The sequence below is a fragment of the Condylura cristata genome, unplaced genomic scaffold (genome assembly GCF_000260355.1).
Source record: "Condylura cristata isolate star-nosed mole 26May11 unplaced genomic scaffold, ConCri1.0 scaffold00003, whole genome shotgun sequence".
NCBI lineage: Eukaryota > Metazoa > Chordata > Mammalia > Eulipotyphla > Talpidae > Condylura > Condylura cristata.
Genome location: NW_004567104.1, coordinates 70,522,545 through 70,548,270, shown reverse-complemented (window position 1 = coordinate 70,548,270; position 25,726 = coordinate 70,522,545). Strand labels below are relative to the sequence as shown.

Here is a 25,726-nt window from a genome sequence, read left to right as displayed (position 1 = left end):
CCAAACACATACATTCATATTTACAACAATCTCTAGTCTAAATTTTCTTTAGGTTTTCTTTCTTTTGAAGTCCTCAACATATGTTTTAATAAATAAATACTGTTCTCTGCAAAAATCTAGGGTTAGGAATAAAATACTCTTTTATGATTTGTTATATAGTATAATAAAACCTAGGGTGAAAATAACTCTTCTTAATGTGGCTGGAAAATAAGAACTTCCATTAAGGAAAAGCTTTGTAATAATTAAGCAGGGCAGGCATCATTACTTAATTACAGGAAAAATGGAAAATATTACTGTGGGCAGGAAGAAAATATGAATATCTAACTATCATTATACTAATTTGGAGCTATTTTTCTAAACAGATGTTTAGTGTGCAGTCTTGAAAAAGTTTTTCTTTTTCATAACTAAGGTGCTCCATTTCTGCTTCTATGCGCTTATTATTTTTACTACTATTGTTATTATTTTGTTAAGTGCAATAAGATAGATAAAATATATGTATACGTCTATTGAATAAAGACAGAAAGATGTGCATATAACTGCATTTTAAAATCAACTAGCTATTATTAAGGCAGGCTCAGTCTCTCTTTAGTTAAGGGATCTTGTATACATCAAGCTTAATTGGAAGGCAGAGATCGAACATTCTTTTCTCAAAGAGTATGCACTCATCTATCACACATCTATACCTTCATCCCAACATCTCCTTCTCCCTCATTTGAGAGAGCGCTTAAGCACCAACAGGTGACTGCTGAGTGTATTCAGGTGAGATATTTTATGCCCGCAATCTACGTAAAGATATCCATGAATTATGTTGAACTTTCATAAACAGGTACATTTATTAAGCACACATAACCTGATGGTACACCAAATCGTTTACCAAATAGAACAAAGCTGCAGTTTCGATTCAACAAAAGGATGATTAGTCGTCGTAAATAGACGTAAATGTTGTTCAGCTCTTCCTGCCTGAATTCATGTTTTAAGTAGCGTAGAGTTAAAGTTCTTTTCAACTGGGGCCTCCACAGTAGAACAGGGATTAAATCTTAGCTCTATCAAGCCATCTGCAGCAACTGCAGCTTGAGTTGGATCCCAGGGAGCTGACCCACATGGCACAGTAAACCTCTTCTCTATTACCTGCTGCTCCCCTCAGCAGTGTGTTTCAGTAGATCTGCCTGTTCTGCTCCCCACTCTGTCCCTGGTGTATCCTCTCATCTCCCACAGTTCTAGCCTAAAACCCAGCTTTTATATGTATAAACAAATGAAATAAATCTTTAAAAATAGAAATAAAGTTCATCAATTGAAGAGATACTCAAAAAATGTGAATTAAGCAACAAATGACCTCACTTAAATTCACATCTTTTGGCCTGTGTTAATTTAGACAAGTTACTTACCCTAAGCGATAGTTGTACTATAGACCTCTCATGATAAGTGTGATGAGTAGTTCTACAAAAGTATTTGTAAAATACTTGTAAAATAAGTTAAATAGGGGCTTAATAATTGAATTCTTTCATTCATGGCAGATACATCTTCACAATATAGAATGAAAAGTTTCAATCTAAGATTAGTAGTGGATTTTAAGATAAGAAAGTCTCATTTGTGTAGGCCACATAGCAGCTTTATTATTTGGAAATTTTATTTAGAACTTTAAAAAAATTTTTTTAAAGATTTATTTATTTGTACATACAGAATTGGGGTACAGGCCAGAGGGTCAGGGGCCGTGAGAGGATGCACCAGAGACAGAGTGGGGAGCAGAACAGACCCACTGACAAAGTACACTGCTGAGGGGAACAGTGGGCTGGTCAGGAGAGGTCTGCCGCGCCATGTGGGTCACCTCCCGGTTGGGGATGGAACTCATACTGAAGTGGCTTTAGCGTCTTAGTGCTGTGCTTTAACCTGCTGCACCACCGGGGAGGGCCATTAAAATTTGAAAGTATAGGTAGCTTCAAAGCAAACACAATCATCTCCATTCATGTAAATGAAGAGAAACCTTGCCTACTCTCTGTTCATTATTGATCAAGCCAGAGGAAATACTTATATTCACCAGAGTATTATAAAGCACGTTGAGGGACACTCAGCTTGAAGCTAAAACAGTTCTGTGGAGAGTGCAGCACTGGAGAGAGTCTCATTTTCCATACCAGCAGTCTCATCAAAGGCAATGTCCTTCATGCAGCTACCTGGAGTGAAAACATTGTCTTAAGTTCCGAGATAATCTTGTATTTCATTGACATATTAAAAAAAAAAAAAAAAAAAAAAAAAAAACCTCTAAGGTGGTTTGTTGGACAAAAGTGTTTCTCTGCTGGGTTTCTTTAGAAATACAGTGGCATGAATGCTTAATAATTCAGGCATGCGCTTAGGTGAATAGGCACTGCAAACGGTCTCTTTTCTGAAGCTGAAGCTTCCAAAAAATACTTGCGTTGTATCCTGAAAGCAGTAATGCTACTCACACTCTCTAGATTCTGAGGGAAATGAATGACACCTTTGCTTGTCATGTGCATTAGTTTTGAAAATATAAACTTTGTGATATGTGGTGAACATTCTTCTCCCCCTAGTTTTAAATGGAATGTCTTTCAGATTCTTGTAATTTAGTTAGTAAGGTAAACCTTTTGGAGTGATTGGGTAGCTTATAAATGTCGGTCTCATAAACACTGCAACATCAGTGGGCTCCCAGTATGAGGGGAACTGGGAGAGTTGAGAGGGAGAGAGAGCTTAAGTCTTACCAGCAATGCCCAAGTGGTGGTCCATTGACATCATTAAAAGAAAACCAAAGTTCAGTTCCATGTTCTATTTCAAAATTCCCACATTTTCCAAGATCAAGCCTTCTCAACTACTCCAATTAACAACATGAAACACTGAAAATTAATGGGTAGGCAAACCCTCAACTGTAAACATGAAATCTCTTAGAAACCTTTTCTTCTAATTAATACAATAGGTTCCATTCTCTATAATGTCATATATTTATTGCAACTTATTAGTTTATAAAATTCTAGTTGAGTCATTTAATTTTATTTCTCCCAGACTTCAGAGAAAGTTGGCACCCCCAAACACACATTATCCTGTCACATCTTCTCCATTCTCTTTCTGAGCAAATGTGTAAGCTCATTTCTCATTTTGAGAGGTTAGCCAATGCACTTCTGGTGTTTGATGGCAGTAAAATGAAGGATATTTTTCATACTGATTACTTCCTCCATTTCATCAATGACCCCGTTTTGCAAAGTTCAGATGATAATCTCTCTTAACAAATGTGAGGGAATGTAGACAGATCAATCTCCTCTATGAGCTAAATAAACATTTGAAATATTCTGTGTTTTAAATTCCCCTGTCATCACAGGGGCAAACTGACATCAAATGCCCTGATCATTTCTGTGGAGGAGAAAATTGCCTGGAATTCCTTTCTGTTGGTGGTTAGCATTCACTGGCTCACACATACTAACAGAGCATGTAAAAGTAGTTCATGACTTAAAAGTATCTCAGGGGGTTCCTCCCTGGTGGCACAGAGGGTTAAAGCACCGCACTGAGAAGCTAAAGCCACTTCCGCATGAGTTTGATCCCTGCCTGCCCCGGAGGTGGCCACATGGTGCAGCAGACCTCTCCTGACCCACCTGCTGCTCCCTTCAGCAGTGTACTTCGTCAATCTACCTGTTCTGCTCCCCACTCTGTCTCTGGTGAAGCATCTCACTGCCCCCTGAACCTCTGGCCTGTACCCCAGTTCTGTATGTACAAATAAATAAATCTTAAAAAAAAAAAAAAGTATCTCAGGGGACTCTCTGATGTTGCAGGAGCTAAGGTTTCAGCACTATGAAGTGATTTGCAGCCACTGTGACATGACTTCAATACCCAGCCAAGAGCTGACCCACATGGTACAGCAGACTTCTCCTGACCCGCCTGCTGTTCCCCTCAGCAGTGTATTTCAGTACATCGGCCTGCTCTGCTCCCCACTCTGTCACTGGTGGATGCTCTCATCCTCACACTTCTGTCCTGCACCCCACCATTTGTATGCATTATTAAGTTAAAAAATAAATCTGAAAAAATAAATAGAAGTAGCTCACAATGTTGGCACTTAGGAACTGAGGCTGAATCTGACCAGTCAACTAAATCGGGTTTTATATATATATATATATATATATATATATATAAATTTATTAGATTCAAGCTTTGACAATGATTAGCTATGTGATTTTAACCAATTATAAACTATATCTGATTTAATTCTCCCATTTGCAAACTTCCAATGCTAAAAACTACTATATTCACCTCAATAGATAAATAGATTTATGAGGTTAGTATGGGATATTTACATCCCTGTCTGAGGGTGTGTGTGTATGGGATAGAGAGAGCTGTTAATATATAAATGTATGGTTTGGGATATTAATCATTGACTAAACGACAATACTTCTGAACTACTTCTAAATTACTGCTTCCTCTGGAAGAGCAGAATGGCCATGAAAGGGATAATTTACAAACCATTTACAGGTTGTATAGTCTTAAGCAATTTGCTTAAATTGGTAAGATTTCAGTTCCCTCATGTGTCAGTAGAGATGATAATAAAAAATGCCATCTGATAAACATGTTGGTCCACTGTGCAATGTACACGAACACCTGCATGGTCTGCATCACGTGAGTTCTTATGCAGCAACTGCCGTCAACAAACATTAGTAATAGTAGCAAGAGTACAGTGGCATTACTGTTTGTGAGAACATGCTTTTTGTCCCAAAGACTAAATTAATAAAGCATTCTTCTTCATAAAGATAATTAAATAAGGGTCCTCCTGGGTAGTGCAATGGGTTAAAGCACAGCACTATGAACTAGCCGCAGCAGCTTCAGCATGAGTTCAATCCCCAGCCAGGGAGCAGCAGATCTCTCATGTCTCACCCACTGCTCCCCTCAGCAGTGTACTTTGTTGATCTGCCTGATCTGCTCCCCGCTCTGTCTCTGGTGAATCCTCTCCCCATCTCTGCACCTCTGGCCTGTACCCCAGTTCTATATGCATACATAAATAAAGCTTAAAAAAATAAAGATAATTAAGTGCTATTCTCATAATCAAACAAGAATGGGATTCTAGGGAGAGAGCTGAGCCAACAGATATAAGCACAGTGTTTTGGGTTGCATGTTGCAACCGCAATATTACTCATTTCCAGGCTCCATGTTTCATATTTGAAAGGAAAACAAATGTATTTTCTAGAAAGAAAATGGAGATACTTAGCACCTGAAGATTGTTCTTGCAGGAAAGATAAGGGCAAAGTCTAAAGCAATGATGACCTGGACCCTCAAATGTACAATTTATAGTCAAATGTTGGGTTGCTGTATCCCCGTCTGTGATAAAATCTGTACATAGTTTAAATATTTATATAGAATACAGCTCTATAAAAGATATCTAGGGGAACACAGAATCCTTCTTCGACTACGCCTCCTTAAGCAACTGGCAGAAGTCCATAAGAGGTGTAATTAAGCAAACATTCCCCAGACTAAAGCACACACTGTTCTTGTTTCTCTTAGTCACTGCTACTGTCTTTGGGATCCTGACAGCTATATGTTGGTCTCAGCTTCTATATTTGTTTGAATCTTTATTAACTTTGGATATGGAGGATGGAAATATATTCTCCATTCTACTATTTCTAAAAAATCCCGCCTTGTCAATGGATTGCTATATGACATTCTTAACTGGATCTCCCATTTTGATGGTCTTTGCAGGAATTAATATCCATATTTCCTCCTTAAGGAGAAAGTGGCGGAGTCGGTTAAAGTTCACTTACTTGGAAAAGTACCTTCCTGCTTGGATGTCAGAATAACAGCACCTGCTCACCATGCAGTGTGATAACAATCTAAACATCACTTTATTAACCATCTTCTTGGAAAAAGTGAGTTGAGTTTTAGTGTTATGTCCTATCATGCGTAATATTGTTTGTTTCACACAAGGCCAACATTCAAATTTCAGACAGTGTCCATGAGAATAGCTAAATAATGAAGGATCATAAGCTTAAATGTGTGTTCTTTTGCAAACATCATGTTCCTTTCCCCATTACTCATCCTCCTCACCTCAATCAGCTTCTTCCTGTAATTGAAGGCATTCACACACCATAAAAGCCATAAATCCAAATTCTCTGGCATATTATTCCACTCTCAAGGCCTACTGACTTTTTACAGGAACACACTGCATCAGTACAAGGTATAATCATGCTTTTGCTCTATTTGTCATTGTTTAATGGACCCAGAGGTGAATCTTCTCCCACAGGAGAAACCATTCTTACCATTGTAGCATGCAAAGGGCCTTGGGAGGCTTCCACACCATCTTGATTGGCCTAGTTGAGAACTGCTTTGATACCCTTTGAGATTTAAATTCCACTTCCTGTAAGAAATCTGTGATTCCTTACCTTCCTTCCTGAGGATCCTGCCTCAGAGAACACGATGACTCCACATCACAACATTTGAGTTTCTGGGTAAGCACTTGCTTGGGGTCCTCTTTGGCTGTTTCACTGGGAAAGTCTGTTCTGTCCCTAACTCCTGCATTTCTCAGTTTTCTTTATTTCGTTTTTGTTTTTGTTTTTTACTGAATTAAATTTGTTTTGCAAGAATGTGATTCAAAACATAGGCTCACACCTCTTCAAATGCATGTCACCATGCCCCCCATTACTAAAGCACCCGAGTCCTCCACCACAGCTCATTATACCCACAACCCACTGCATTTCCCCCTCTTCATTTTTTTCCCAATGGACCTAGAACTTACTCTTAAAAGAAGGTATATAAGAAACTTATACACTGTAAGACAGAGTCCATGCGCCATTCATTTTATCCAGTCATTTATTAATGGGCCTATTTTCTCTTGTGTATTTCTATTCTTAACATGTTGGTAAAATTTTTTCTTCTTCCTTTCACCCCATGTGACTGACATACATTGGTTTGCTCTGAGCACGTATTTCTTTCTTACACATATGAACTTACTGGGCATTCAAATCGGCATGCTATTCTCAACCATACACCTTTACAAACACTATTCTCAAGGGGAAAATGCCAGCTGATCTTGTAGTGATTTTTAAAAAATGAAACCTATCGCCAGTGTTTAAATGTGTGCTGAGAATCAGAAACGTTGGACAGTCACTTGCTGTTATGTAATCAAGAGGTGGCTCTCCCTAGTGAATCCGAATGAACTTGTCCACTAACAAGTCTGAGTGTCATCATACTCAAAGTGATGCCACTAAAAGCTTAATGGCTAGAGCCACCCAGACAACAGAGAGTCATCATTCAAAACTCTAAAACCAAGAGTGACACAAGCTCACAGCCTGCCCTTCTCACTAGTAGGGGATCATCTACTTTTTAACCCACCCAACTTACCAACACTTTTTTCTGTGCTAGTCAGAATTTGTGATTGAAACCCATGAATCCACAATAGAGCAGCTACAGAGGGATATTTCCAAAGATGCAGACAGCTTGTGGAATTGCTGGAAAGAGAAAACAAACTGTGGTCTGAGACTTGAGGAATGATGCCTGAAACCACGATGCAAATCTGGGTCACAAGAGAGGTATAAATACTGCCATGTTGTAAAATGCAAAATTCAAATTGTCCAGAAGTTCCTTCCCATATCACAACAGCTGTTAGCTTTAGAAACACATCTGCTTTGCTCAGTGCTGCTGAGCAAAACGAGAAACAGGAATCCTCTCTCTTCTCATGACAACGAATTTCATGCAAGTTCACCTAATTTACACAGCCTAAGCAATGTCCAGAATAACTTAAAAAATACTGTGTAGATTATACTTTTTTCACTCTCCAGTGTCTTCAGTACAGGAAGGCATCTTGGAACAGAGCTAAAAGGCCCTGGGCAAGCTCTGCCCCTGCCCAGGTCAGTATTCACACCTCTGTGTTTTTCTTTCCTCTCACTTTTCTCTCTCCCATCTATATTTGTGTGATCTCTATGCTAGTAGCCTCCTGTTTATCTTCCTCATTTCCAGTGTTAGTATTTTTTATGTTTAAATTATTGACCATAATCTAAAACTCAAGTCCATTGGAGAAAATTTTTAAAAACTTACTGAAAACAATTTTAATTATTATATCTTTCATTAAGACAGAATAAGCTGAATGTCGTATATTCCTGAATGTCGTAACATCCTTAAAAGAATGTTCCAACTAGGTTGTTTTTTATAATCAGCTGGGATTAAAGACTGAGGTACAGAAGTAGAGAGAGTTTAGCCTCCAGGGAGGAAAGACATGGTCAGTGCCCAGTTCTGTGTTGTTCTTCATCTCTGTGGGTTTCACTTCCTTCACCTGGAAAGTGGAGATCATGTATCTAGCTAGAGGATGTCACTGATGAATACTATAATACTTTGGATGTCTCTGGCAAACGGTAAGTTCCAATAGTTCTAAATGTTATTATTTACTGATCCCATAAACCTCTCTTGCCGACTTGATGGCTGGCCCACCCTACAGGAAAGATCTTTGCTGCTCATCCTCATTTACATATCACCCTTTCCACGTGTGCTTTTTTTAAGACTTATTTTTTATTTATTTACGCATACAAGAACTGGGGTGTAGGACAGTCGTATGGAAGGTGAGAGGATTTACCAGAGACAGACTGGGGAGCAGAACAGGCAGATCTACTGAAATAAACCACTGAGGGGAGCAGCAGGAAGACAGAAGTCTGCTGCACCATGTGGGTCAGCTCCCTGGCAGGGATCCAACTCGGGCTGCAGTGACTGGTCATACTTCATAGTGTGTTTGATTGCCAGAGAGAAGCTCAAGATAACTTCAATTGCCACTGAAGATCATTCAGAAACATTAATGGCAACAACAGCAGTGTCTTAAAGCAATGTCCTCAGACACTTAAAGACGCTAATTTTTCAGTAGATGGCACCTTTCCTATAGAGCTAACACTGAGAAACTCTACATCCACATGCTATTCCTTATTCCTGTTCAAAGTTGCACAATCTAGATCTTTCTTGGAATAAATCTTTGTCAGTTATAGCAAACACAGAGAAGCTCAGTGCAGATGAGGAAGAGGAACAGAATATACCTCGAGCTTCCTTCCTGTGACACCAACCTCCCAGAGTTCAGCAGTGAAAGCACTAAAACAGGATAATAGTAGAAAAGAAAAGAAGAAAACCAGGAGAAAAAAAAAAAACAAAAAAACCTCCTCAGAGGCCAGTTGTGTTAAATCCACTTTCTTCTATAGGGTCATTCAGGACCTGAAAAAGCAGCAGATGAATTCTTACTCACTGTTTTCTCTCCACCAGGTGATATAGTGCCCTTTTGGAAGTGGAAGGATCCAGGGGGCTGTTTTCCAAAAAGGATTTTGAGCCCATCTCTTTTTTTAATATTCAACATCACATCAAGTCAACACAGTTTATTTGTCATGGAAAAATAATATCAGTGACTCATAAATTATTTAGTTTACCTTTTAAAATGAAGACTATTGGAGAAGGCAGCATGACATTATCCTTGGAAAACTTTCAAAGTGCTCCAAGTAGTTTACAAGTAAATAAGCTGCATGTTACTTATGGGAAACATCTAGAAGCTGGTAATCAATAGTTCTACTTTCTCTCCACTACATGCATCAAGCAGAACTGAATTACTATGGTTTGGAAAAAACAAAACTCCTCAGGGTGAAGCATAGTATTTGTGGACACAGTGTTTATTTGTACTTTTCCTTTATCCCAACAGATCTGAGTCCTTCACAGGGTCATTAAGTCTTGGAACATTCCATAGAGTCAGTGAGCAGTTTCTGCTCTCCTATGTTGATGGAGAAACTAAAACTTCGGTGGGTTCAGTCCACTCAAGTAAGGAACTTTCCTGATGACCTGGAAGGTGGGGGGTCACTGAGTCCTATCAAGTGGTAAGAAACCAGCCAACCTTGGACAAGACTTGTCTAGTGTGTTTTGTTCAGCAACCGCACTCCTGGCACAGCTACATACAGGAAAATGCTATTTATTTTATTATTTTTTATATTTTATTTATTTTTGTGTAGAAGAACTGTGGTGCAGGCCAGAATTATAGGGATGGGGAAGTACTGAGAAGATCCACCAGAGACAAAGCAGGGAGAGAAGTGGTGAGACAGGAGAGGTCTCCTGTGCCATCTGGGTGAGCTCCCTGGGTGGGATACAACTCGGTTGTAGTGGTAATAAGGCTGACACTTAACTCTTAGGCTACCAGGGAGGCCCCAGGAAGAATGTCATCTTAAACTCAAATCTCTTATTTTGTCTAAAAATGGACAACAACACTGTGTGTTACACTCCCACGTAGCCATTACCAGCTGAATTTGGAGAATTTTCTTCATTAGCAAAGCATGCCTGACCCTCACTTATCCTGCTTCCTTTTTTTAAGTTCCCTCCCTGGTCCCTGTAAGCATGGGTGAATGTGGGGGAGGGGATGGTGGTAGAGGGGGTACAATGCCATAAATGTGATTTTACAATCAAGTAAAGTGTAATTCCGAGTAGACGTGACAGTCACATCGAATCTTCTCCTCTAATTAATTCATAGTAACTTGATCAGGGACTGTGTCTTCATAGTTTAGTCTCCAGAGCCTAGGACGGTGCCTGTCTTACAGTCACTAATAGTTACTAAGAGTTCATCACTAGCATCTGATGAATTAATGTAGGGATAAATAAATGGATTAATAAAAGTGACACTTAATTACTGGAACAGGAAATTCTCTTTCAATAGAGAAAGGACTTGAAATGTTTTCCAGAAGTGAACTATGTGGACTGACTTTATTTTTTGTGTGGGTGTGATGACCTGTGTCCTCTTCTGCATTATAACTGGAACTTCAAACCTAGAGTCAAGGGTGATAGGGTGTGAGAACTAAAGAACAGTTACGAAGAACATGAGGGTATCAAAATCTATTGTAGATGTGCTATTGTCTCAGTTGGCTTGTCTCTTTGTTAAAGAATAAATCTACTGACTAAGTCTATTTTATTCTATTCCAGGTGTTCTCCATCGTAACTTCAAATAGTTGACTGTCCATTATTCTTAGAAGAAAATGATCTCTTGTGTCAAAGTTGCACTGGGACCTCTTTTATTTATTTATTTTTTTTGAATGTCAGAATCTGTGTCAAATGGGGCTTTCCATTTCCAAATAAGGAATCACCTAATTTAATTATAATAATATAGGTGCGTTTCCCAGCACGTGCTGGAAGATCAATAAGTACGATTTAGATGAAATTTGAACATCAAGTACAAATCCTATTTGCAATTTGATGGAGCTACATATAGAAACTTATTCTTTGTCACACTGACATTTTCATGCACAACATTCAACCAACAGAGCCCACAACATAGAATATGAAAAGCATTTAATTGTGACCGCCCCTCCTCCCCTGCCACTGTGGGCTTCTTCAGCTAACTAATTAGATAGACACACACACACACACACACACACAAACACATACATCTCCTTTTCTCTTCCAGACTAAGCTAGTATCAACAGATTGAGATACCAAAAGCATATTTAAATAAATTTTTCTATGTTGCTAATTCTAGAAACAGTTGTTCATAATGCATTACATTTGCAACAAAATTTAAAAGGGGAAACACACACACACACACACACTGCCAAAATGCAAATTGCTAATGATTTTCAAATAAAATCATAGTTTCAAGTTTAACACTGAAGTTAGTCTGTTCACTGGAAGTCAAATAAGTCTCTATGATAACTTGCTGATGGATTTATCATTCACTCACATGTAATAGAAGTTCTTTCCCTTTCCTTTGAGTTCAGTGTGAATTACAGAAAACAGATTGATGAGGATAGGCTGGTGTGTTGGAGATTGCTCTTTAAGTAGCTTAATGCTTCTTTTAAATGAAACCTCTTCCTGGCAACATTATTAACTCATAAAAATTCCAATTTGAAGATGGAAAAAAAAAAAACTAAAGTTCCAAAGATATCAGAAAAACTTCTAAGTGGTAGCAGGGGAATATATTTTTCTTTTCCAAGACAGAGTGTCTAAAATATACATTCAATTTCTTCTAAGATTTAAAGTATATTACATATACTTTAAATATATTATTTCATTATACCTAATTATACATACACACACACACACACACACATATATGGTTGATATATTCTTAGATAATACATAAAGGCATTAATTTCTAATTGTATCATATCCTGTAGGTACTTTTCCTACTTTTATTAGTATATCTATAGAATAATAATTATAATTAGTAAGTTCCCAATGTAACATTACATATTAAACAAAAACAGTAGCCTAGATTTACAGTCCATAAATATCTTCCATGATAATTGGAAAGGCATAAGAATAGAAAAATGGAGTTTGTGTACTGAGATGAGAGAAAAGTGGCAGATTAAAAAATGAGGATTTACAGGGAAAACTAAAAAAAATAATAATAACAATAAACTCAAATTAAGATTAATCCAACTACATGACGCCCGGGATATAATTTGTAGCTCTTAGAAGATGTAGTTAAATGTGTAATGAGGAGCATAGAACCAAAATAAATATTTTTTAGACTTTTTATCAGTTTAGGTATTGATCTGAAAGTTTTATTATTTTACATGTAGGGCGGCTTAACAAAAGCCATGTTTGATCCATATTTTTTTCAGCTATATAATTCATTGTCTTATTAAATTATCTCCTGAGTAGTCACTGTGAAGTAGTTGGAGCTGGAAAGTCACCAAAAAGATCACCATTTTGTCCATAGCATTGGCATTCTATTGGAAGACAAATAATAAACATAGACAAATATATAAATGAACAATCGACACTTCTGTCGGCTGTAGTGTCCTAGTTGTCAAGAATCACCCCGATTTGTCAAAAATTGAGCATAGAAATTTCAGCACTGTCTAAGTGATATTAAATAATATTAAGTGCTTTCTAAGCAGCAGGCCCTAGACAAATATTTTGATACAAGGATAGGTTGAACAGAGATGGCCCCTGTCTTCCTGGGGCTTTGCTTCTCTCATATAGAAAGTGAGATGTCCACCTGATGGTCACTCAGGTCCAACCTGGGTCCAATATCCCACTTTGCTTTGCAGTACAAAGACATATACTCTTTGGGGCCTCCCAGGTGGTACAGCAGGTTAAAGCACAGTAAGATGAAGAGGCCTGCACCCACTGCAGCAAGAGTTCAAACCCCAGCCAAGTAGATGACCCGCATGGCACCACAGACCTCTCCTGTCTTCCCCGCTGCTCTCCTCAGTCTATATTTCAGTCAATCTGCCTGTTCTGCTCCCCACTCTGTCTCTGGTGAAGACTCTCAGCTCCCTGCACCTCTGGCCTGTACCTCAATTCTTGTATGAATAAATAAATAAATCTTTAAAACAAACAAAAACCCAAAGACATCTATACATTCTTTATCCAAGCTCTCCGGGATGGAGGTCTGGCAGGATCAGACCGACCAGTTTGGTACCACAAGAATGAGATAAAATGTTGTTGACTAATGCCGATGACTTGTGGGCTAGCTGAAACTACATCTGAGAGAGATTTCCAGAAGCTAATCAAAGCAAAGAAGTCAGGTTCCCATAGCAGGAATCTCAAAGCTTTCGGGAGCAAAGGTCAGAAAGAAGGATAGGTAAGAATAAGAGACAGCTGGGGAATGAATCAGAAAGTTACATAAGGACCCAACAAGCCTTCTCTTTGCTAGAGGTGCTTTTCCTGGATTGTATGATTTCACGTCAGCATTTTTAGTTGCTTTTGTATGGGGTGAAGATAGGCTGCTGTTCTTACCTGTCTATGGAGTACATGTTGTACGACTGCAAGGTGAAAAGAAAGGTTGTCTCATGGGTATAGTGTCTGAGTATGAGCAAAACAAGACTTAGTGACTCAATTCAGCACACCGATACCCAGAGCACCGGACCACCCCGGGAACTGAGAATTGGCATGAATCCCGTTCTTGAGAAAACGAGTCTGCAGTGCTGCATATCTATTACAAGGTCCTCAAATGCAATATCTTGTTGCTTTCTTGCAACTTTGTCCAGTAGACGTATTACATACAGAACAACCTTGCCCTTTGCTTATGAGGAGGGAACAGACCAGTGTGATGTCTTCTAAACTATGAAATGATGGCCTGACTTTATCACTAATATATTTTTTTAAAGATTTATTTATTTATGCACACAGAACTGGGGTACAGGCCAGTGGTGCAGGGGCGATGAGAGGCTTCACCATAGACAGAGTGGGGAGCAGAACAGGCAGATAGATGAAGTACACTGCCGAGGGGAGCAGCGGGCGGGTCGCCATGTGGTCACCTCCCGGGCAGAGCTCAAACTCATGCTGAAGTGGCTTTAGCTTCTAAGTGCTGTGCTTAAACCCGCTGCGCCACCAGGGAAGACCCTATTATTATTTTTATTCACTTGGTTTAATAAGGTGTGGTTAATTAACTCATGAAATCAATTAAACAGCAAGACTAGCTTTTCTTTCTTGGTCTCTGGAGTCTTTCTTTGTACCTTGTACATGGAGCAATTGTTGGAAATTGTTAAGAAAAAGTTTTAAGAGATGTCATCTTCAGAATTTTACAAAAGTTCTGATTTAAGAATTTCTACTTCTAATTTTCTCCATATTCTCATTGAAAATATATTGGTAAGTACATTATTATATTTTCATGTTGTAATGCATTATTATATTTTCAGTCCTGTTTTTCTAATTACTGAAAGCAAAGAATGCCATGCTTTTTGTCCCAGAGAGTCTTAGCCAATGTGGTCTAAAGTTGATTTTAAGTAAGGCACTTAATGTCTAATCCTATTAAAATTTGCAAACACTGGTTGCCATCGGCAGACAGAATGTTAATTTGAATTTTAAGTGGAAAGCTAATTGTTTTGTAAATTAATCAGTAACATGGCTTAGCTCTATTTGCACAGTTAATTACTTTTCCATGTCCTATTAATTCCAACTTTACAAGAGGAAGTTATTTCCTGTGCTCCTGTATTCACTTTTTGCTCATAAGGGCAAGGACGTGTGTGTGTGTGTGTGTGTGTGTGTGTGTTCCAGGAGTATGGTCTTTATATTCATACATTCCCATCTTATGATGGCTCATATTGAAAATGGCTTTTGTTACAGTTAATGGAGACAAATTACTTCTCCACCCCCTGCTCAAATGATATTGTAAACCCACAATGTGGAAAGCATTGTTTTAAAGAACAGCTTATAGAAAGTAATGGAAAGTAAAATGGGCCAGATTGAAAGCCAAGTCCATAAGGACAGAGTAGATTAAGAGCAGGGCCTCAAGCATCTGACAGACTTGAACTCCTGGCCTATCAACATCTTATAGACTTTGAACCAGTTATTTAAACTTCCTACATCTCAAGTTCATAGTAAAATTGATGAGAATAGCACTAGTCTAATAAGTGGCATGTTATATGAATAATGTTAATTAAAATATATTTAATTAGCAATGTAGTTATTTTGAAGATATTACCCCACATGCTTTGACACTGCATGTGATGCAGAGGTATGGGATCACACCTCTGTAGGCCTCAGTGGCTACATGGTACCCCTGTCACCTGTTACCCACAATTCTCCCCCATGGTCTGTTAGGTTCCCTCTGCTCTCTGCTCTCTAGCCTCCCCTTTCTGTTTTGACCCCATTCATTACCTACCAAGGCTAGTTCTAAGTCACATAGCCACCTAACCAGAAATGTGTTTCCTTTTTCAAGAAAGATGAGGACTCTGCAGATTATTGACCCATCGTTCTCATTTAAAGGTACTCTTCACACTTTACATTTTGCTAGAAGTTATTTTTTTAAAAAGATTTATTTATTTATTCATATAGAACTGGGATACAGGCCAGAGATGCGGAGGGTGAGAGGATTCACCAGGGACAGAGTGGGGAGCAGAACAGGCAGATTGAAGTAGTACACTGCTGAGGGGAGCAGTGGCAGGTCAGGAGAGGTCTGCCACGCCATGTGGTCACCTCCGGGGCAGACGGGAATCAAACTCATGCAGAAGCGGCTTAAGCTGCTTCGTGCTGTGCTTTAACCCACTGCGCCATCAGGGAGGGTCCTGCTAGAAGGTATTGTTAAAAGAAATCAAGAGATTCTTAGCGATTTCTTTTTTCTAGCAACTCCAAAAATAAACAAGTGGAATGCAGTTCTGTGCAGCTTAAAATGTTTTTATTTTATTTTAGTCAGACCTGAGAAGCTGTTAATGAGTCATAGAAAAGGGCACTTCTAACGGATGAGTGAAAGAAACTATGACATTAAAAGTCTGTGGGTTACTACTACATCTCTGTAAAACACAAAGGACAGGTTTCAGTTATTATATAAGCAGAAGGCACTGTATAAGACATTGTTTATTTCATCATACTAAATTTGTGTAAGTCAAACCTTAGCCTAGTATATGTTCAAGGGTGGCTAGTTTATTAAGTATAATGACTTAGTCTGTTCTTACGGACTGTAAAGTAGGAGCGGAGAATGGAGATTTATAACAAAGGAGCGCCAGTGGAGATTGCACAGTGGGGTGCTTTCTGAGCCTATAAATAAGGACTGATTGTGGTATGATTTTCCCAAGAGTGACTGTGGGATTATGAAGAGATGATGTTGATGGGAGTAATAAATGTTTCAAATATCACGGATCAGATATTTACCACACACACACACACACACACACACAAATCACAAATCCTTGGCCTTAATTTAAAAAAAATAAATAAAAGAGCTCCTGAGGATAAACCCTTCTAAATAGTGTAGTTTAATAGCTTAGATATGTTAGTGGCTAGATACTGTAGCTTGTGTGGCATCCCCAGATTCCTTTGTCAAAATCCTAATTCTCAACATGTTGGTATTTGGAAGCAGGAGTGGGAGACTCTTTGTCCCCCTATCCAGAATATGTCAGTCAATAGAGGTTGCATAGCTTTTGTCAGGTAGGAAATTTGAGAGGCAAGTAGATGAAGTCATGAATAGCTTAATGCCCTTATAAAAAGAGAAAGTGAAGAGACTCTGACTTTCTGTGCCAGGTGAAGGCACAGTAAGAAGATGGCCATCTGCAAACCAGAAAGAGGGCTCACACTGGAGGACCCCACTTGCACCCCTGATCTCAGACTCCCAGTCACCACAATTGTGAAAAAGGACATTTCCATTAGTTAAGTCACAAATTCTATTAGAGTTTGTTAAGCATCTTGAAGTGACAGAGACACTAGGAAATGTCTACACGGGGCATTTCTTGTTCTAAGCGGAACAACTGAAAAGAGATCATAGAAGGCAGTGAATATGGATGACTATTCATGGATAGGGATCTGTGAGAATAGAGAACAGGACAGCTCATCATCATAAAGAACTGATAAGATGACAATTCATGAGAAGAGGAGAACACCTAAAACAGATCTTCTGATATGCACACTTGTGTTCTCTGGACAAGATGGTCAGCCAAGTACACTTTATTAACTGTGAAAGTAATTAAAAATAAATACAGGCTGAAAATGTCAATACAACAAAGAATACTGAATGCAAAAGCAAATCCAGAAAACAATAGAAATTGGCAACTGCTCAATTGACATAAGCAAAGATTATGTTAACTTTTGATAAGAGTAGAAACTCGAGACTAAAGAAGTGTTGGTTAAAGATTAATTGCTGTAAGAATAAGGATGAAAAAAACAAGGGCAGTCGGACAAAGACTTTGTGTGTTATCATTTATAAAGGAAAGAATTTGCATTTATTATGAAGTTATCAGGACTGAATTTAATTTAGTAAATTTAATTGCTAAACATAAATCATGTTTTTGATAGTGTAAAGGGAGCACAGCCTACCTTGCCACAGTGCATATGGGGTCCTTTTTCTTCATATCCTCATCCACACTTATTGTTTCTGGTCACTTTGATGCAGGCCATTCCACAGATGTGAGATGCTATGTAAGTGTAGTGTTAATTTGCATTGACTCAACAAGTGATGAGCATTTTCCATTTGCTTGTTGGCCATCTGTCTGTCTTCCTTGGAAAAGAGTCTACTTAGCTCTGCCCTTTTTTTTTTTTTTTAAAGATTTATTTATTTGTGCATACAGAACTGGGGTACAGGCCAGAGGCTCAGGGGCGGCGAGAGGCTTCACCAGAGACAGAGTGGGGAACAGAATAGCAGATCGACAAAGTACACTGCTGAGGGGAGCAGCGGGCGGGTCAGGAGAGGTCTGCCACGCCATGTGGTCACCTCTGGGGCAGGCGGGAATCGAACTCATGCGGAAGCGGCTTTAGATTCTCAGTGCTGTGCTTTAACCCGCTGCGCCACCAGGGAGGACCTAGCTCTGCCCTTTTTTTAACTGTTGTTATTTGTTTTTGTTGTTCTTTATATGAGTTTTTGTAGAGCTTGAATATAGGCTGGTATAGTATGTGCAAATATTTTCTACCACGTAGTACAGTGTTTTTTTCGTTTCAACAGTAGTTTCTTTTGTATGAAGAACTTTTTAGCTTGATATTTTTCAATTTGTTTAGTTTTGTTTTTGTTTCCCTTATTAGATTTGAGTCCCTAAAGACTCAGATGCCATGAAGTATATTACTTATGTTTTATTCTATGTATTTGATGGTTTTAGACCTTAGATCGAAGTTTTTAATTCAGTTTCTGTTAACTTTTGTGTATGATCTAAGAGAGTGATCTAGCTTCATTCTTTTATATGTGACTGTCAGGGTTTCCCAACATCAAAAGGAAAAAGAAATTTTCCTGTTTCCAGTATGTACTCCTATGTCGCAAATTAACTTTCTGTGTAAGCATGGGTTTATTTCTGGGCTCTCAGGTCTATTCCATTGATTTAGGTATCTATTTTTAGTAAAACACAATAGGGCAGTCCTTATGGAAAACAGTATGGGGGCTTTCCAAAATAACAAAAAAATAGGTCTACTATTTGATCCAGCAACTCTACTCCCTTTTGGTATGGCTCCAAATATATGAAAAGACTAATTCAAAGGAATATATACACTCCCAAGTTCATTGCAGCATTGTTTACAATAACCAAAGTGTGGAAACAACCCAAGAGCCCAATGACAGGTGAGTGAATAAAGGAGATAAGGTGTGTAATACAAAGTGAATGCTGCTTAGCTGTAAGAAAACAAAGTGACTTTTGCTCTTTGTAACAACTTGGCTGTAGCTGGAGGGGTTATGCTAAGCAAAATAAATTAGAAGGAGAAAGATAAAAACTGGATGATTTCACTCATCTGTGGAAAACCAAGGATCAGAGGAAAGGAACAGAAAAATTAACCTCAATCAGACCCTTAAAATATAGTTGCAGAATTGAGATTACTAGAAAGGAACAAGAGAGAGTGGCTAGCTGGGGGGTGTGCCAGGAGGAGCTTCACTTGGTGGTGGGCGTGGTATGACAGCTAATATCTGACAAGGTGTGACGCTGTAGCCCTAAAACCTACATAGTGTTGTAACTGATGTTACCTCAATTAACAATGACACGATGCAAAAAAATAAAATAAAACAAAGAGATAAAGGAAAAAAAAATAAAAGAACAAAAAAGAGAGGAAACCCTGAACCAACGTGGGCATGCATTTCTTTCTTGAGATTTTGGTAGTGGAAATGGAGTTCAAACCAGAGAAAAATATGTGTAAAGGTGCTCTCTGGTTTTAAGTTAAAGAGAAGTAAAAGCATCATTCTTCTGCTATTTCTAGCTATTACTACTCTCAATTTTATCACAGAAGGAGCACGACAAAAAGTGTTATAAAAAGCAGGGAAACGGTTCGCTTGAGTCATAGTCTCTGAGTTAGTCTTCTTGTTCCTCGTCGACTAGTTCCTAGAATTTGTATTACTGGTTCTTTCTACCTAACTCATTTCCTGCCCTTACTTCTGTTACTATCTATTCTATTCTTTACTATCATTTGTTACTGATAACAGTTTTTTGATTTTACTACAAATCAAACATCATTTAAAGGAAGTCATATATTTCACGAAGGAAGTTATTCAGGTGGCTCAATAAAATTTAAGAACTGGCTCCACAGGTATGTCCTATACATGATTTTGAATCTTGTCTGGAAGGCAGATGTGACGATTGGGATGTGGGTTGTTTAAAAATAGCCCAGGGTTAATGAGTGATCATCTGATAAGCACCTGAGCTGAGTGCCCTGGTCTAGTTCCTGCTGGGGCAGGGAACCAGGGATTATTCTAACGTAAATTTGAAGTTGGACTCTTTCTGAGCCATTCCCCTAGTTAGGATAATTTCAAGAGGAAAGCACATTTCTCAAAGTGAGAAAAAATTATTTTTGTGTGAAATACGGTTCTAGTTTATAGCGGTTAGTTGATGTTCTTTTAATGTAAAAAAAAAATCAAATAAAAAAAAACGAAAGAAGATTCTGGTAAAAGCAATACTTAAGGGAAGAGACAGCGGTTAGTTGATGTTCTTTTAATGTAAAAAAAATTTCTAATAAAAAAAACGAAAGAAGGTTCTGGTAAAAGCAATACTTAAGGGAAGAGACAGCGGTTAGTTGATGTTCTTTTAATGCAAAAAAAAAAAATTTCTAATAAAAAAAAAAACGAAAGAAGGCTCTGGTAAAAGCAATACTTAAGGGAAGAGAGGATGCTAGTCCACAAAGCCAAGATAAGTACACTGGCCTCCAGCTCTCCAATACTCCCTTCCCATTTCTGTCTCAAGGGATTTTTCCTTCTTTTTATTTTTAAAGATGGATTTATTTATGCATACAAGAACTGGGGAGTAGGCCAGAGGTACAGGAGGTACACGAAAACTCTGCACGTGCAGGAAATCACATTGAATTCACTTTCTTTTTTTTTTTTTAGATTTATTTTTATTTATGTACGCATATCAGAACCTGGGCGTAGGCCAGAGGTGCAGGTTAGAGGTGCAAGAGGTGAGAGGACCCACCAGAAACAGAGTGGGGAGCAGGTAGATCCAATGAAATACACTGCAGTGGAGACCAGTGTCTGACATAAGAGAGGTCTGCTGTGCCAGGTGGGTCGTCTCCCTGGCCAGGGATTGAACTCTTCCTGAAAAGGCTGCCAATAGCTTCATAGTGCTGAGACCCAACCCTTTGCACCACCAGGGAGGCCCTGTCTAAGTTTTATGTGACTATTCAGTGAAATTTAAATAGAGCTCCTTATGGTGGTGGAATGTTGTGGAGGTGGTGGGTGTGGTGTGGAAATAATACCTGGGGTGGGGATGGGAGATCCAGTACTTCCAGTACACAAATGATGGTATAAACCAGTGCTACCAAAATATTAAATATACATACATCTGCACATGTACACATGCTTACATCGCCATGTACATTTGCTCACACGGTGTGTGTACACAAACACACATGTGTAAAGAGAGCTCCTCAAATATATGTCACATGTGAATTAAGAAGGTGAATTTAGGGCCTCCCTGCTGGTGCAGGGATTAATCTCAGGAGTTCAATGACCCTCAGAGCTGACCCCATGGCACAGCAGACCTCTCTGGTCTAGCCAGCTCCTCCCCTCAGCAGTGTATTTCAGTGGATCCACCTGTTCTGCTCCCCACTGTCTCTGGTAAATCCTCTCACCTCCTGCACCTCTGGCCTACACCCAGGTTCGTATCAGCATGCATAAATAAAAATAATCTTAAAAAAAGAAAGTGTATTCAATGTGATTTCCTATACATTTTTTTTCAGTATGTCTGGTATCATCATTCCTTTTTCATCTGCCCCTTTTCTGAGGTTGGCAACTAGAGAACATGTCATCTGCTGTTTTGATTTCAACTCTCCTTTTGTAGATTGCAGATTACTTTTCCAAGATTAATCTGTCTCCCTCTCTACCACAAATCTGTAACCGATACAAGCCTGAAGAAGAAAATACCGCATAGTTTCTGTTAGCCTAAGGGACGTACTGCACACGTCCATCATAGGACATTCTTGTAAATAACAAGCTTTCATTCTTTTTCAAATGTCCAAACTAATAAAATAGGCATTACTCAGGCTACTGCTATCCTTTTCTGCCTCATTTTGTTTCTTAGAAGACAGTTTATTTTGGCATCTTCTTCTTACCCTACTTACCAAGCACTGGTTTTGTTTCCGTAATCTGAATAAACTACTCAGGTTTTTTTTTTTTTTTTTGCCATTTACATTTCCAGCTTCATAAGTGAGCAGAAAACACTTCCCTATTCTCAGATTTAAGGTGGTACGAGGAAGCAGAAAGGAAGTAAAATCACAAAGAAAGGTCACTTTTTTAAGATGTCGAGATGAAAGGAAATGAAAGTAAAGTTTGAAGTTTGGAAAGACAGGGCAGAGGGCTCAAGGTTTTCAGAAGAAAGTCACTAGTAAATTGCCCCCAATTCAGCACATCTGCTTATTGGAGCACCACTGTTATCATCATTATGTTGAGAAAAAGGCGGTTCAAATTGACTTATGCTTCAGGACATAGTATTAAAGACAACTTTAGTGAACATTTAATATGATTAAGTTCAGTGAATATGACCCTGGAAAGATTTTAATCTCGAAATACCAGTCTTTGGTAGCGGTCCCAGACCCTTGTAGCATCTGAATCCTAGTTCCTTCCAGCCAGGAAGGCAGGACCAGCAAAGAGAGACACGGAGTCAGCCCCCAATCTGTAACTCACTGCATCATTTAATTGACAGAGTGCTGGCTACTTCAGAAAATGGCCTGGAATGTTTTGTTCATTTTTGTTCTTGTTCTTATACATCAAGACTCTCAGGACAATACCAATAAGCAGCTTTCCTGGTTCAAAAGAAAACCGCGTGTGTCCGTGCCTGGGAGGAGGACAACCTTGTATGTTTAATTACTTTTGCCTTATTTCGTCCTTTAGATCTGCTCCCTGATTTCACCTCAGTTGAGCTTTGAAGCTGTAGACAGATTAAATCAACCTCTGGGATCACATGCAGCCGAAGAATGTGGTTTCCCAGGTCTATCCATGCCCTGCTCCCCTTTCACTTTGGCATTCTGACAGTCCTCACCAATGTCTCGGGCAGACACTTCATTTTCTACCCGGTTGCAGCCGCTTTCAGTTAGGTCCAGAGGCGCCTGGCCAACGTGCTCCGCTGAGGTCACCAGGCAATGGCGCATGGGCGCACGGCTCGGTGATTGTGCAAACGTTCACAATAATGCTGACAGGTGAACACGCTGCGTGCCCTCCTCTTGGAAAACTGAGAAGTACAAAGAACATTTATGTGCAGTTTCAGACGCGGCGAGGAGCTCTTGTGGTTTGGGACGCCCCCGGGGAACCGCCCCCCCTCACTGGCCAAGAAAGTTGCCCCACCTGATCTGTAAGTTTACCTGCGGTTGTCAGCAGGGGGTGCACCTCATCCAGCCAACACTGGATTTAGTCTAGAAAGAAGCAGTAAAGCAGCTTTTATTTGCAAACCCCCTGGGTCCAGAGTTCATTGCAGTGGGAAAACTGTTCTCTCCTGCAACGCAGAACTTGGCTTTGCAGCAGCAGGTCCAGCTCCGGAGTCCGGCTTAGCGGACCATGGCGACGTATGGCCTGCAAATTGTGGCGCTGATGCTCGGGGGCACCGGTCTGGTGGGCACAGTGGCCGTCACCCTGATGCCCCAGTGGAGGGTGTCCGCCTTCATTGAGAGCAACATCGTGGTTTTTGAAACCCTCTGGGAAGGGCTATGGATGAACTGTATGCGCCACGTGAACATCAGGATGCAATGCAAAGTCTACGACTCGCTGCTGGCTCTGTCTCCCGATCTGCAGGCCTCCCGGGGGCTGATGTGCACCGCCTGCGTGCTGTCCCTTCTGGCTTTCATGACGGCCATCCTGGGCATGAAATGCACCAGGTGCACCGGAGACGACGAGAAGGCGAAGGGTCACATTCTGCTCACCGCCGGCATTCTCTTCATCGTCACTGGGCTCGTGGTGCTCATCCCGGTGAGCTGGGTGGCCAATTCCATCATCAGAGACTTCTACAACCCCATAGTGGATGTTGCCCAAAAGCGGGAGCTGGGGGAAGCTCTGTACCTCGGCTGGACCACGGCGCTGGTGCTGGTGGCCGGGGGGGCTCTGTTTTGCTGTGTTTCTGGCTGCAGTGACAAGAGCCGGAGCTACAGATACACCGTCCCGTCCCATCGCACCACCCCAAAGAGCTACCACGTGGAAAAGAAATCATCCAGTGTGTACTCAAAAAATGCGTATGTGTGACTGCGCTTTTTTTTTTAGCTTTACATGCAAATGACTAAAATGTCTACTGTTTCCTAAAAATGCAACCCAAAGAAACATTGATTTGCCTTCTTTACTGCCTGCCTTAATGACAGGAACTGCACCTCAGCTATTTATGATTCTATAAGCTACACAGAATAACATGTTATAGGCATCGCTTTGATTGTTCTAGGAAATACAGTCATTTGTTTCTAAAATGCTTCATGTATTTTTTTTTTCTTTTTATCAGTTCCTTCAAAATGACATTGTTGAAGATTGTAACTGTGGTTTCTCTATGACTTGGTGTTATGGATAGAGAAGAGTGTGTGATGTTTATCTTTCCTAAGTAGAGAGGCTCATGGTTCTATTGTAAAGGAAATACTGATCCATAAATAGAATTCAGCTATTGCTTTTCAGGGGAATCGGGGATAAGATTGAAGAAGGTTAATATTAATTGTTTAAAAACAGCTTAGTGATGAACATACCTGATTTATAATGAAGGTTAAAACGAAAGCTTTAATCAGCAGTGTGAAGGAAGCTAAAATGCTTTTTGATATCCATTTTCAGCCTAGGAGTTAGAAATCCTAACTCCTTCATCTTCCTTTCCCAGAGGCTTTCCTTCCTTGTATATTAAATTAACAACTGTAAAAGGCAGATATTTGTCAAGGGGCTTTGCAAGCTAACTATTTTTCCAGTTGGAGCTTAAGAAGAAAGATGAAAATGTGGTCTGAGAAAAATGGGAGACTTGACTACTTTCCCCTCTTAAGCTGAAGAAGAGTATATTTTGACATGACAGCTTACATGGAGGGGAAATTTTAGTAACTACTTGAATACAGACTGCAGAACTTAATCAGTATAAATAATGGGACAAAACCAGTAAGTCTTAGTTTATGTTTGTTTACCAAATACACACTGTCCTTTGTAAAGGATCTCTTCCCCTATGTGGAGTCAGTAGACAAGAGGGTCATTTTAGGCCTGGCAAAGGTGTCTTTTTCATTTCTTCCATTTTGCTCAGTCTTACTGAGGCATAAAAATGTTCTTTGTGTCCCCACAATTTGATGAAAGTGATGTCTCAATTTGAAAGTTTGTGTCTACCCTTTACTAGCATAAATGACTGGTTTATCTGCTTTATCTCCTTTATGGTAATAAATTGTTCCTTTTTATATTAACTTGAGATTCCTTCATTTTTTTTTTTGTTTTTGTTTTTCTTTTTAGCTGGTAAATAATTTTTTTTTAACCTGGTATGTTTGGCTCTCCAATTTCAAAAAGAATATCAAAGTCATATTTTAAAAATAAGCCTAAATTTAGCATTTTTTTTTGGAGAACTTAAAATACTGTGTATCATTTAACAACCATATGCTTTATAATCATTGGTTCTCACATTCATTTTTAATGCAGATAATGTAGTTGTAATTTGTTAAGATGCCACTATAGCTTCCAACAAATCTATACACCATAAAAACTTTCCAAAGCTAAATACATGTTTCTATCACCAAGAAATAGTATTAATTAATAATAGTGACTAGTTTTAATGGGCTGTGTTCTATGCTAGGAGTTCTATGGCTTTGTATGGATTTTGTTATTAAATCTTTATGACATTGATATGATTAGTTTAGTTCAATTCACTGATGAGGACGCCTTGGAAAGTTCATTGATTAACCAATAAATCCAGGAGACAAAAGGTTTACCTGACTTCATAGCTCATGTTCTTTTTCTTCAGGGAAAGTAGAGTTTCTTCCATAA

General features: G+C 39.2%; 1 protein-coding gene across 1 annotated transcript; it reads left to right on the top strand.

Moving 5' to 3' along the window:
• Positions 1 to 23,211: 23,211 nt before the first annotated feature.
• CLDN8 (claudin 8) lies at positions 23,212 to 25,102 on the top strand. The gene has a single exon (XM_012731563.1). It carries the CDS (start codon positions 23,309 to 23,311, stop codon positions 23,984 to 23,986), a length of 678 nt encoding a protein of 225 aa, XP_012587017.1. The 5' UTR covers positions 23,212 to 23,308; the 3' UTR covers positions 23,987 to 25,102.
• Positions 25,103 to 25,726: the final 624 nt, after the last annotated feature.

Coding starts and splice junctions, on each gene's coding strand:
- CLDN8 (XM_012731563.1), top strand. CDS start 23,309: ATGGCGACGTATGGCCTGCAAATTGTGGCGCTGATGCTCGGGGGCACC.